A 14,124-nucleotide genomic window follows, 5' to 3' on the forward strand; every position below is an offset into this window, starting at 1 on the left:
TCGCAGCACTGTGAGCGGAGACACGCTTGGCTTGCCCGCAGCAAATTCTATGTCATTGCTTATGGTAACAAATTCATAGAAATCTCTTCTAAATAGCAGTCTGCTGGTGCCATCTCAGCCTTCCTGGTGCTTCAGAGCTTCGTGCTGTAAACTTATTTTGCTTTATTTTTTATTTAAGGTAGATTATTTTTCTCAAATAATATGTCCTGATCACAATTTCCCCTCCCTTCCCTCAGCCCAACCCCCTCCCCCACACCTGATACACTCCTTTCTATCTCTCAATAGAAAGCAAACAGGCTTCTAAGAGACAATAATAAAATAAGGCAGAAAAAGAAACCTTAAAGCATCGAAAGAAGATAAAAGAAAGAAAGAAAAAGAGTTCAAGATGCAGATATAAATACAGAGAGCCACTCTTTCATACACTCAGGACTAAAAACACTAAACAGGAAACCTTAAAATATACACAAAGGACCCATAGAGTAAAAAGAGAGAGAATATATAAAATGAAATGAAAAGTAAGATAAAATTAAAAACAAAATCAAAAAAGAAAAAAATCCTGGCGCAGCATTATAAGACAAGGAACCTCCAAAGATGCTGTTGAGTTTGTTTCCTGTCGGCCATTGACAGCTGGGCTTGCCTCCTGCCCATAAGAGTAGATTGTTTCCCGGTGAGACTCCCTTCGAGAATGCTAGATTTTTCAGATGGTTGTCAATTGGAGAAAGCTTCTGAGTTGTAGATGGGGGCCTGTGTCCACTTCTCTTTTCAGCTCTAGGATCCCTCTGGAGCAGATCCACGCATGCCCCGTGCATGCTTTGTCAGTCTCTGTGAGTTCCTATGTACATCGATCCTATTGATTTAAAGGTCTTGTTTGCTTATTTGGTGTCCTCCATCCCCTCCAGCTCCTACACGCTTTCTGCCTCCTCTTCTGCAGGGTTCCCTGAACCCTGGGGGGAGGAATTTGATGGAGACATCCCATTTAGGGTTGCGAGTGTGTTCCAAGGTATCTTGCTCTCCGGATGGTGTCTGGCAGTGGGTCTCTGTCTTTGTTCCCATCTGCTAAAGGGAGAAGTTCTCTGATAATGGCTGCGCAAGGCACTGATCTGTGAGTGTAGCAGAATGTCATTTTTTTTTTTTTTGCTATGTTTTTTTTTATTTGCTCAGAACAGTATTGTATGGTTTTACCCGAGCTCTCAGGTTCTCGGTCACCCAAGCAGTGCCGGATATGGGTTCCATCTCATGAAGTGGACCTTAAATCAAATCAGATTTTGGTTGCTTACTCCCACAAAATTTCAGCCATTATTACACTAGCTATCTTGCAGGCAAGACACCATTGTAGATCAGAAGGTTTGTAGCTGGGTTTGTTTACATTTCTACTGTGGTATCCTCCCGAGTACCCTCCTGTAGCAAAGATGCTAGCACATTGGCGTGAAGGCTTTATGTAGGCACCAGCTTTAATTCTCCATGTTCAGTGAGTTGGGTAGGTGTTGTCTTCAGCAAAGGGTCCTTGCCACCAGTTTTAACGACAGCAACTTAGAGTCTTGGCAATAGCCTGGGTGGTTTGGGGTTCACATGGGACTTTGGTCAACAATCGTATTTATAGTTTATATCAGAGAGGAATTATCAATTGAACAAGTCTGAAGACTTACAATTTTCCTCTTATCTGAAAAATATTCTAAGATTAGTACTTTTAATTCATATGGAATACCTAAGATTTCAGCCAAATGTAGCCACATCTATATGAAGATAGAATTTGTAGCAGTATGGAAGAGGTCATTGTACATAATTTTAATCTGGAAAGAAAACTAGCAAGGATAATCTACATGACTTAGTTTCTAAAGGAAATAAAATTGGATTAACAGGAAAACACTACAATTTGGGATTTCAAATTTTGATGCTAGTTTACAATTTTTTTCTGTCAATTTCTAAAATAATGTTGACTATATTTCAAATTAGACAATGGGTTCATTGAGTAGGATACTTAGCAGAGTAGTCCACTACGGAGTAGAATAAGTGAAGTTCGAAAAATTACTTTTGCTGTCCATGAGATCTTCAGTGTATCTTAATCTTTCCTAGATTCTGAGAAAGAAAAGGTGGTTGGGCTATTTCTTCACTAAACAGGTCAACCTAGCAAAAAAAAAAAAGATTAATATAGGCTCAAGGAGACCATGTAGGAAATTGACAAGTAATAATACTAGGACCTGTTTTCTAGTCTTACATCTAAAGAGAAATCTTACCTCTGCCTTAATTCATTCTATGTCTAAAATATAGAGATTTTCTAATACAAAACAAGAGACTTTGAAACCCCTAATCCTCACCTTCATGATCATATAAATGTACCTGATCTGGGGAAACAGATTTTCTGTCTTTTATACACTTTACCTGTAAAGGGGTTGCGTACTTAATCTTTCAGATCATCATTAATTCACTCAAGTTCACAAAAATTAATATGCTACTTCAAAAAATTACTACTGTTGGCATTTAATGAATATTCCTCTCTCACCCTTTTTTCCCTAGTGTGCACTTTCTGACTCCATCTTATTCTATCAGGTTTTGTCTGTTTCTTTTCGATTTTGTTGTATTTTGCTCGCCTTTCTTGCTTAGCTCTTTATAGCTGTATTTTTCTTTGCTTCTACCAGTCAATATGCAGTAGAACACACACACACACACACACACACACACACATTCTAAAACTTTCTGTCTACCCAGGTACCCATTTAATCCCTTCCAAATGTGTCTGAGTGCAGAATGTATATACATCTGCAACAGCTTCCGTTTCAGCAAGCCATGGCTCTCCTGTCCCTCCACAGGTGGTTGTGAACGCTCTTGTTGGCGCAATCCCCTCCATCATGAACGTGCTACTGGTGTGTCTCATCTTCTGGCTGATCTTTAGTATCATGGGTGTGAATCTGTTTGCTGGAAAGTTCTATCACTGTGTTAACATGACAACAGGCAACACGTTGAACGTGAGCGAAGTCAACAATTTCAGTGATTGCCAAGCTCTTGGCAAGCAAGCCCGGTGGAAGAACGTGAAAGTCAACTTCGACAACGTGGGGGCGGGCTACCTGGCGTTGCTGCAAGTGGTAAGTGGCTACTGTGCAAACCTGACAACATTCTGTGTTGTTCTCTGAATAATTCATATTCAAAAGTAGGAAGGTAGTTGATGATGCTTCTAATTAATTATTTGACTATGAGGGAGACATTACAGTTATTTTATATCCCCCAGGAATGCAATCTTAATGTTTTCACAGAATTTATTTCTTCTTCCTGTGTTTTTCATGTTATATCACTGACAATTATTTCAATTTTTTAATCTTATGTAAAAATTGTGTAGATTGAAATATCAGTTACATATTATATTTATGAATTAAATGCATGAATTTTTAGCCAGGTATTTCCATAGCAATGTCTAAAATAATATGAGGTCATTGTACATGTGAAATATTAAGATTTACATTGTAAAATGTGTAATGTTTATTTTTTAAATTTATGACAGCACAGTTTCTAGTCAGTTATTAGTGAAAATGAATTGTGTTTGAATACAACCCAGGCTTCAACCACAAATTTTATCTTGTTGCTGGAAGGAATTAAGATGGGATTGAGATGGGATTTTCATTAATCAAATCTCCAGTTATATTTTGCTATAGAAAAACAAAAAAAATAGAATTTCTCCAAACGGAAGAAAAGAAAACAAATTCTAAACTCTAAACACAAATTTTGATATTCAGTAGTAGGGAGATATTTCATAGAGCCTCATTTGACTCCTTTCAACACCTGTGTGTGTAGAAAATGTCATGGTGATGTATGAACACATACTTAAAACAACGCCGTTGTATTTATGTCTGGCAAATGCAATACATTTAGGTGAGATATTCATACATATTCTAATATGGATTGTTTACAGGCCACATTCAAAGGCTGGATGGATATTATGTATGCAGCTGTTGATTCGCGGGACGTAAGTAGCTCGCAGACACTGTTCGCAGCTTCTAGATTGTCCCCAGTAGACATTGGTGAGAACTGACCTGAGAGACCCAGAATTCTATAGTGCATAAACCCAAAGTATTTACCAATGCAGGTAGAAATGGTTGTTTTAAGACAGGTGCTTATGTGGTGATAGTAGTTTGGTCCCTGTAGGTATTAGGTAGTATGTAATAGGTATGTAATAGGTAGTATGTCTAACTCTACAAAGCTGTCAGATTACATGGAAAATGAGACATCACATCAGCCCGACAAATAGAGCTATTCCAACTGTTCAATGCATTTTTATCAGTGTTATTTGTGCTGTAGAATAGTTGGCAGGGAGGTTATAATGGAAAAACATGTTGGATTTAAAAAGTGAAATTTTCAAATGTCATGCTACTTTGAGAAAATAATTATATTGTAAAATAATACCAGAAAACATGATAAGACAAGCTCATAGGAAGTAACAAAACTCACTACATTATTTTGTTGAAGTGTCCACGTTGCTAATAGTATTCCATATTTTCACTATTGTTTAGGTCAAACTCCAGCCTGTATATGAAGAAAATCTGTATATGTATTTATACTTTGTCATCTTCATCATCTTTGGGTCGTTCTTCACTCTAAATCTGTTCATCGGTGTCATCATAGACAACTTCAACCAGCAAAAGAAGAAGATGAGTGTCTCCCACGGCTCACCCTTGCCTGCTCAGAGCATCTGTGTGGCACCCAGCCAACCAGATACTTGGAGTCATGACTCCAAGAGATTGGATTTATATTAATTCCACTCTTGCTCTGTGGCCAGTTAGGCTACAGTCCCTACTCAGTGGCTTCTCTCCTTTCACCCTCTGTGCAGCTATCTTTCTGGCCTAGAAATATAACCATTATTTTAGGACATCCTTTGGTTACCCAGCTCTTAGCATGGCTTATGCAGTCTTTCAGGAATTACCCTTACCAATACCTCAGCCTCCTCTTCCCCCGCACCTCGTTTTTCAGCCCTGACCCTGTTACTTACTCATTCCCCCACTCATGCACATCATCAACAGAACTTGTCAGATGGCAATGGCAGGAATCTTTCTGACCTTTTCTGAACTCAGACACACACTGCTGTCTCCATGGCTTTATATGTGATATTTTCTCTTCCTGAGGTGCATTGCCCAGCAAACTCTATATTATCCTTTAAAGTCTTAAGCTTAATCCTGAATCCCTCAACTTGTTATGTCTACAATAACTTTTCTTCCTTCTTCCTGTTCATTTGCTTGCTCTTTTTTTTTTGTGCCTTTCCCCCTTTTGCATAAGATTGCACATTTATCCACCTTCCTTTACAGCGACCTACTCTCATAAAGAGCGTGACACCATGTTATATACCTTTGCAATTCTCATACCAATCACATTGTTTGACAAACAAAAATGCTAAAAAACTGTTTCATACAGCAATAAAACTCTCAACTGTAAGAGAGGAAGAAAAGATATTTGGCTCAATGAAAATAAATATTTGAGGACCTTAAAATGCATTGTGAATATAATATAATCCAATTAGGATGCTGTATTAATCAGAATTTTGCATGCTTATGGGCTTTGCATAATATTAAATTCTGCAGTATTTCACATAAATGAGAAAAGCAGATTAATGAATCTATATTTAGCAGGATAAAATCCACTTAAAATTGAGAAAAGATCAAAGGAGGACTCAGAAGTACTTTGGTTATAATGTTATTGTGACACAGCTTGGGATTGTAACCAGGTTATTCTGTGTGTTTACTTTGGAGGTCAGGACATCTTTATGACGGAAGAACAGAAGAAGTATTACAATGCAATGAAGAAACTCGGCTCCAAAAAACCCCAGAAGCCCATCCCTCGGCCTTCGGTAAGAAGGATATCTTGTATTCATTAAGAGTCTAAGATGATATTTTAATGATGGTGTCTAGATCAGAACACAGAGGGTGATACCACCAATCTATAGCACGATTCACAAATCTTATACTGTGTGGTACAGTCTACAGATGCACACTTGGTAACAAGTGTCAAGTTCCTAAAATTCTGGGATGTTCTGAGTAGCTAGTGTGTTGAAATCTCCAACTCAGAGTTCCCAAGAACTGGCCCTGAACCAAGATTCACTCTCTTGCTGCCAATGTGTCCGGTGGCTACTTGTCTGACTTAGTTTGTCTTTTTAAGTAGATGGAAGTTCCCGGAAGGCCCAGCCCACCACAACTCCCTTGCTCTATGCTCTTGTTTCCTCCCTAGTATAAATCTCATTTTAGCTTTTCCTTCTATTATTAGCTTTTAAGGTAGCACACATGGTAATCAATACTTTTATAACATTTTCATACATGTGTATCATTAGACTCTGTTGTAACTTCCCTCTTCTGCTGCCCCCCTTACTTCCTCTGCACCCTGCATTCTGGTTCCCTTCCCGCATCCCCCCATAAATAGTAAGCTTTTCTGTTTACACATCACACTCATTTCATAGCTCCCCCTACCCCTTCCATCCTCTCCTTCCTCATGCTCCCCTATCTATCTGGATTCATGGTATACTTTCTCCATATTATCTATGACTTGATATATATATTACATTTAGGTTCTACACAGGAGAAAACCATTTGTCTTTTGGGGTTGTCTCACTCTTGAGACTAGGAAACATTTCCAACTTTCTTAGAAAGAAAAACTGTCTCAAAAACTTTGTGTCCCCAGAAAGAGAATAAAGATCTTTCAAAGGCATAGTCTGTAACACTTGCAAACGTGGAATGGCATGATGATGATGGGTCATGCTTAGAGCTGCACCCTAACTCATCTACCCTCTGAGAAAGGTCACTGAGGCCCATAAAGTAACTGTACCCCTGACCACAAAAGCCTGTGGTCATCAAAAGTCTCAATGGAAAAGTTTCATGAACCCTCATCAGTGACATCATCTTACTATGCATTGAAAGGTAATTGAAACTGGGAGATGTAATATGAGGAGGAAGGATGGGAAGACACTGAACCCAGAAAGGAATGAATCTGTCTGCTTCACCAAAAGTCACTGATATCTGCAAACATGCTTGGTTTATGACCTTGAATTTTTTTCCATAAGCCATGGGATTTTGTGTGTGTGTTATAAGTTATTTTTAGTTATCTAACAAAACCACATTTGCACTTGGATTTACATGGGACTTTAAAGGCACATGTCTCCTGAAACAGGTATTAATTAGACAAGAATTTTCCATGCATTTCTAAAAAGCTGTGTGTGGGACGGCACTGGGCTTATGCATATGTCTGTGTACCATGTACTTGCCTGTACCCATGGAATCCAGAAGAGACAATCGGATACCCAGGAACTACAGTTACAAAGAGTTATGAACCACCGTGAGAGCTAGGGATTGAACCTGGGTCCTCTGGAAGACCCAAGAGTGCTCTAATCCTTTCATGCATTCTTGTTGAGGCATAGATAGGAAAATATGATGGGGGAAAACAGATAAATTAGCAAATAAACAAATAGAATTGAATAAGTATAACTAACATCATTTGAGGGAAAAATAAGGAATAACAGAAAATTCTTGAAATATTTAAATGAAGCAGATTATTAATTGAAAAGTCTGTATTTACCTTTTCATAAATCTTCACTACTGTTTGAAATCATCTGTCTAAAAACTTTCATGGTTAACCAAACAGGCTCTACATATTTTTAGCCAGTTTCCACCAGTTTCTGGCTTATTCAGTTCTGTCTTACTACGTAACCCAAATGAAGCAAGTATGCCTGTTACTGGCATGTGGTACGGTTCTTCTCATTTTACAAAAAAACAATAGGAAATAAACTGGAGCTTAAAGACTGTTTAGAGTATCTTAAGGAGGGTGTATACCTGAGAGCCTCGTCTGGATCTGTGATGTTACCAGATCGCTATTTATGTGATGTATTCAGTAACCTTATCTTCCCTCTCTTTCTAGAACAAATTTCAAGGGATGGTCTTTGACTTTGTAACCAGGCAAGTCTTTGACATCAGCATCATGATCCTCATCTGCCTCAACATGGTCACCATGATGGTGGAGACTGACGACCAGAGCAAATACATGACCCTGGTTTTGTCCCGCATCAACCTGGTATTCATAGTCCTGTTCACCGGGGAGTTTGTGCTGAAGCTCATCTCCCTCCGATACTACTACTTCACTATCGGTTGGAACATCTTTGACTTTGTGGTGGTCATTCTCTCGATCGTAGGTAAGAGCACTTCAACCACAGAGACATGCTCCTGGAGAACATTTTCTCCAAATCCTGCTGCAGAAATACAATGGGAGAATAATGGAGTGTGCAGAATGATAATTTCAATGCTATCATATTTGGATAAAATTTTGAAACTTGAGTTTCTTCACCAAGTATTAGTAATGGATTCGGGGGAAGGGTGAAGAAAGCAGGAAACAACTCAGCATATCTTCTTCGTATTCGTTACCTTTCTCTTTGTTGGGACACGGTAATCAAGAGGAAGTAATTTACAGAGGAAGGGCATATCCTGGCTCACAGTTGTAGGGATACACTCTATCCTGGTGTGGGAAGCCTGGCATGGGAGACAAGGTCAGCTGGCTAAAGTGTACCTGTATTTGAGATGGAGAGCGAGAACAGGAAATTGAGCTGTGCTATAAAACCTCAAGCCCTGCCCCCTCCCCCAGTGACCCCATGATTTCTCCCCATAAGTCTTCAACTCCTGAAGATTCCACAACTTTCCAAAACAGCACAAGCAGCATCATGGCAAAGGTCCAAACTCTTGAGCCTGTGGGGAATGGCTTACACTCAAACCACAACATTCTGCCAGGGGTAAATAGGCTTAAGGATGAGGCATCTGACTTTAAAACACATCATCATAACACAGCAGTATCACTGTATCACTGCTGTGAAGACACCAAGGCAACTCTTACACAAGAAAGCATCTAATTAGGGGCTTGCTTACTGTTTCGGAGGGTTAGTCTGTGATCACCATGGCAAACAGGCAGGCATGGCACTGGAGCAGTCGCTGAGAGCTTTACATCCTGATCCTTAGGTAGCAGGCAGAGAAGGAATGAGAGATTGAGTCTGGTATGGGCTTTAGAAACCTCAAAGTCCACTCCCAGTGATATACCCACTCTAACAAGTTTGTGCCCCCACTCCAACAAAGCCACACCTACTCCAAAAAAGCCACACCTACTCCAGCAAGGTCATACATACTCCCTCCAATAAGGCCATCTGTACTACAACAAAGCCATACCTACTACAACAAAGCCATATTACCCCAACAAGGCCACACCTCCTAATCCTTCCCAAACAGATCCACTAGCTGGGGACCAAGCATTCAAATATATGAGCCTATGGGAACCATTGTCATTCAAACAGTACTATATATAATTTAAAAAATTAAGCAATAGCCAACACTGTCCAAAGCATTTAACAGTCTTTCAGAAGTTAGATAAATGACATTTGATATAGCTCTTGCAAAAAGGTGGGGTCTTAACAGGCAGAAAGAGGAAATGAGGATATTATAAAACTATAAATTTAGAAACTATAGGCCAGATATAGTCAACTTTTCTCAAACTAAAGAATGCCATTGCCATTGGGAACAATGAATTAAGTCGTTTTAGAAATAATCTTTATTTCTAATTGCCATATTTCATGTTTAGCAGTAAAGCATAGTAACTGGGAAGTATAACCAGAAACTGCCATATTAATATTTTATATTATTTTAGAATTTACAAATACCAGCATTGCTTCATAATGTTGTATTATAGAGTTATTGAATAAAACTCTAAATCATTTTTAAATGCCAATATTCGAGTGGATTCAAAGGTTTAGTTAAGACAAGTTTTTGTAAGGTTATTTTTTAAATTAGACATACACAAAAAGCCAGACAGTAGAAGTGCATGCCTTTAATCTCCACACCGGGAAGCACAGGCAGGTGGATCTCTGAGTTTGACACCAGCTGGTCTACAGAGAGAGCTCCAAGATAGCCAAGGTTACAGGGTTACACAAAGAAACCCTGCCCCCCCCCCCGAAAAAAGAGCCATATACATACAACATTTATATAAGCATTGAAAAACTCTTTGTTCATTTGTCTTCTGTGTACTTTTTCATAGGCATGTTTCTGGCCGAGCTGATAGAGAAGTACTTTGTGTCCCCTACCCTGTTCCGAGTCATCCGCCTGGCCAGGATCGGCCGAATCCTACGCCTGATCAAAGGCGCCAAGGGCATCCGCACGCTGCTCTTCGCTCTGATGATGTCCCTTCCTGCGCTGTTCAACATCGGCCTCCTGCTTTTCCTGGTCATGTTCATCTACGCCATCTTTGGGATGTCCAACTTTGCCTACGTTAAAAAGGAAGCTGGAATTGATGACATGTTCAACTTCGAGACTTTCGGCAACAGCATGATCTGCCTGTTCCAAATCACCACGTCGGCAGGCTGGGACGGACTGCTGGCCCCCATCCTCAACAGTGCGCCTCCCGACTGTGACCCCGATGCTATTCACCCTGGAAGCTCGGTGAAGGGGGATTGTGGGAACCCATCTGTGGGGATCTTCTTTTTTGTCAGCTACATCATCATATCCTTCCTGGTGGTGGTGAACATGTACATCGCTGTCATCCTGGAGAACTTCAGCGTCGCCACAGAAGAGAGCGCAGAGCCCCTGAGTGAGGACGACTTTGAGATGTTCTATGAGGTCTGGGAGAAGTTCGACCCCGATGCCACTCAGTTCATAGAGTTCTGCAAGCTCTCCGACTTTGCGGCTGCCCTGGATCCTCCCCTTCTCATCGCAAAGCCAAACAAAGTCCAGCTCATCGCCATGGACCTGCCCATGGTGAGCGGAGACCGCATCCACTGCCTGGACATCCTTTTTGCCTTTACAAAGCGGGTTTTGGGTGAGAGTGGAGAGATGGATGCCCTTCGAATCCAGATGGAAGATCGGTTCATGGCTTCCAACCCCTCCAAAGTCTCTTATGAACCAATTACCACCACTCTGAAACGCAAACAAGAGGAAGTATCTGCTGCCATTATTCAGCGCAACTACAGATGCTATCTTTTAAAGCAAAGGTTAAAAAACATATCAAGTAAATATGATAAAGAGACAATCAAGGGGAGGATTGACCTGCCTATAAAAGGAGATATGGTGATTGACAAATTAAATGGGAATTCCACTCCAGAAAAGACAGATGGAAGTTCCTCCACCACCTCTCCTCCTTCCTATGATAGTGTGACAAAGCCAGACAAGGAAAAGTTTGAGAAAGACAAACCAGAGAAAGAAAGCAAAGGGAAAGAGGTCAGAGAAAATCAAAAGTAAATAGAAACAGAGAAATGTCTTTGTAATCAATTGTTTACAGCCTCTGAAGGTAACATGTATGTGTCAACTGGACTCCACGGAGAGGTCCATGCCAAACTGACTGTTTCAACAAATACTGAAGGTCAGTGCCTATACCAGACAGTGGCCTCTCTGTCGCCGCCACTCTGTGAGACAGGGTATCAACATTGACAAGAGGTTGCTGCGCCCACTACCAGCTGACACTGCTGAGGAGAACTCCCTGGTGAAAGTGACCATGACACCACCACCAAACACCGCTAGTACGTCGCTCCCATCTGCTCTATTTTTAACATCCACATTTGCCATATTTTTACAAAATCTGTCCCAGGGGATCTTCCTGGTCCCTGATTCATAGTCTGTTCATAACACTATGTCACTATTTTTGTAAGTGTCGTTTATGTTAAGGGAAAAAAAATATATATAAGAAGCCTGTGTTCTTAAGTCCACAGATTTCTCCAGTAATCATAAAAAAAATATTTTGCCTGAGAGATAAAGTTATTGCTCAAAACTAATTCTAATGTTAACAGTTTCAAATACTTCTACTTTCTGGATGGCGTTAACTTAACAAGTATTTTAGTCTGTTATGTTTATTTATACTGGAGCAGTTATGTGCCTGTAAAGTCTCCCCTAATGTTTGAAAGATTATTTTTATGCAAAATATTTTGTTTCAATAAGTGCAAATTGTATTCTAAGTTTCAGAGTTCTATATTTAAGTTTGGTTAAATGACCCCATCCCCACACAAAGTTATCTAATCTTTCTGTTCCAGAAAAATCTATCCAAAGTACCCCTTTAGAGTAGTTGTTTCACTTTCTGTGGCAGTATTTCTTTGCCATCTTCCGCTCTCAGCAAAACTGACAGTTTGTGTCAATTAAATACCCTCTGTTATGTAAATAGTTATTTTATCCTGTGGTGCATGTTTGGGCAGATATATATATATATATATAACGTATATATAGCCTAATACACAACTTCTATTAAATCAAATATGTACCACAGTGTGTGAGTCTTTTGTAAACTTCAAACAGGGAGGTATCTTGTACCATTCATCCCACAGAAATAGCTGGAAGGCTATCACTAATGCATGTTAATATTGCCTAAGCTGCTCTATTTTAATCAATCCATTTATCACACATTTTGGTAAGGAGAGTCACATGTTGGTGGTAGAATGAATTCAATCTGCTCTCTGTCTACCTGTCAAGAAAATCTCATTGATATTATTTTAAAGCACCTTTATTTTTGCATTGTTAAATCAACTTGAGTATCACAATGTGTCTTTATTAATTTCAAGGAGACACACTGTATAGGGCCTCTCACTAAAACCTATACTTCATAGTTTCCTTAAAAAAAAAAAGAGTCCAAAATTTGTTTAAATATAAATAATGTAAAATATATCAGTTTTCTTTGTCAGCATTTGTACATAAGAAAATTATTTTCAGGTTGATGACATGGCAATTTATTTTACCTTATCCTTTTGCTTTTTATTTTTAATCAGAATTCCAAACTTTTGCATCCAAAAGACTTTTCAGCAGATAATTTCCTAAAATAAAAGTTAGACAATGGGTTTTGTGGATTTCTTTGTTATAATATATTTTCTACCATTCTAATAAGAGATATGTTGGTCAAAATCTCTAACCCTGACCATTTTCTACCTACTCTGGTTACCTGCAGATAATCCTTCACTCATGGAAGTTTGTTTTTTTTAACTCAACTTTTGTAGTATTTGCATATGCAGACTAGGCTTATTTTTTTAAATTCTGCTGCACTAAAGCTATCATGGATATAACATGGGCTCTGTCCTTTTTAGCCAGGAACAAAGTGACAAAGTTGTACAATTATCTAAAATGATATAATTCTTCTTTTTTTTTTTTTTTTTGCACAAGCCAAAAGTTTAATGTTCATCCCTTTTACAAAACTATTTACTGTAGTATACTGATGAACTGCATGCAGGGAATTGCTACTCCTAAAAGAATGGTGAGCTACTTCATTATTGAGCCAAAAGAATAAATATTTCATTTTTTAACTGTATCTCATTTGTTGGACTGAGTTTTTTTTTAATTATTATTGGCAGGTAAAAATTTACACAACTAATGAAAACCTGTATTTGATTTGACATTTGTACGCATAAAAGTTCACGAGTTTTGTAACACCCTGTTACATGATCTACCCAGAAGTTTGTCAAAATAAAGACTAGTTAAAAGCAGTTTTGTGAACTGTTTACTTCATCGAAGGGCCAGCCCGCATGATCCCAACCTTCAGGTTCAGCAGTATTTGCCGCACCCCTCACCAGTGGCTGTCTATTTCAGTTAGTTTATTGAATTGCCAGGAATCCAGTCTCAACGCCTCTGGATGTAAATGGTGTCATGTCCTCATATCTTGGTGACTACCATGCCACTCATGGGCTTTAGTTCCTTAACACACTCTCCCACTTATAATATATTACTGACACTAAAGTATCCATGATATTAAGAATGTAAGTTGCTTTCCCAAGGACCCTTGCATTTTTGTCAACTCCTAACCAAGCCTTTATCTCAGTGGGAAACTCGGGTTTTAACAAGTGTGTTTTATGATGACTCAGATCTAGACATTTTTCATTTCACTAGAATAAATGACATGAGGTCACTGATGGGATTCCTCGGCTTCTTTCTCCCCAAGTCAATCTACAGGCTTGACCGATACCAGAGGAGACAAAGATTGGTTTGCAAAATCCTAAGTCTTTGGAAGCTTTTTGATGCGTAAGCAATAAGTAGGCTTCTGTAGCAGTCAGTTAACGTGTATTACGTCAATACCACTACCTTCCAAATTAATTTACAGAGGCTTTGTATGGAAAGAAAGCACCTCTAGAAGATGCCTTTTGAGCTAAAGGTTGTTGTGCAAACA

The 14,124-nt window shown here is 39.1% G+C and overlaps 1 protein-coding gene across 2 annotated transcripts in view; it reads left to right on the top strand.

The window, feature by feature from the left end:
- Positions 1-13,247, top strand: part of Scn3a (sodium voltage-gated channel alpha subunit 3) — a 74,849-nt gene extending 61,602 nt beyond the window's left edge. For both annotated transcript variants that reach the window (XM_050123761.1, XM_050123767.1), the window contains exons 21-26: positions 2,808-3,080; positions 3,902-3,955; positions 4,500-4,637; positions 5,723-5,827; positions 7,882-8,152; positions 10,033-13,247. In XM_050123761.1, the coding sequence (XP_049979718.1) occupies positions 2,808-3,080; positions 3,902-3,955; positions 4,500-4,637; positions 5,723-5,827; positions 7,882-8,152; positions 10,033-11,228 (2,037 nt within the window). In that variant the 3' untranslated portion in view covers positions 11,229-13,247. The remainder of the gene's footprint in view (positions 1-2,807; positions 3,081-3,901; positions 3,956-4,499; positions 4,638-5,722; positions 5,828-7,881; positions 8,153-10,032) is intronic.
- Positions 13,248-14,124: the final 877 nt, after the last annotated feature.

The sequence above is a fragment of the Alexandromys fortis genome, unplaced genomic scaffold (genome assembly GCF_014885135.2).
Source record: "Alexandromys fortis isolate MF-2015 unplaced genomic scaffold, M_Fortis_MF-2015_v1.1 scaffold_8_9099976_23576923, whole genome shotgun sequence".
NCBI classification, from domain to species: Eukaryota; Metazoa; Chordata; class Mammalia; order Rodentia; family Cricetidae; genus Alexandromys; species Alexandromys fortis.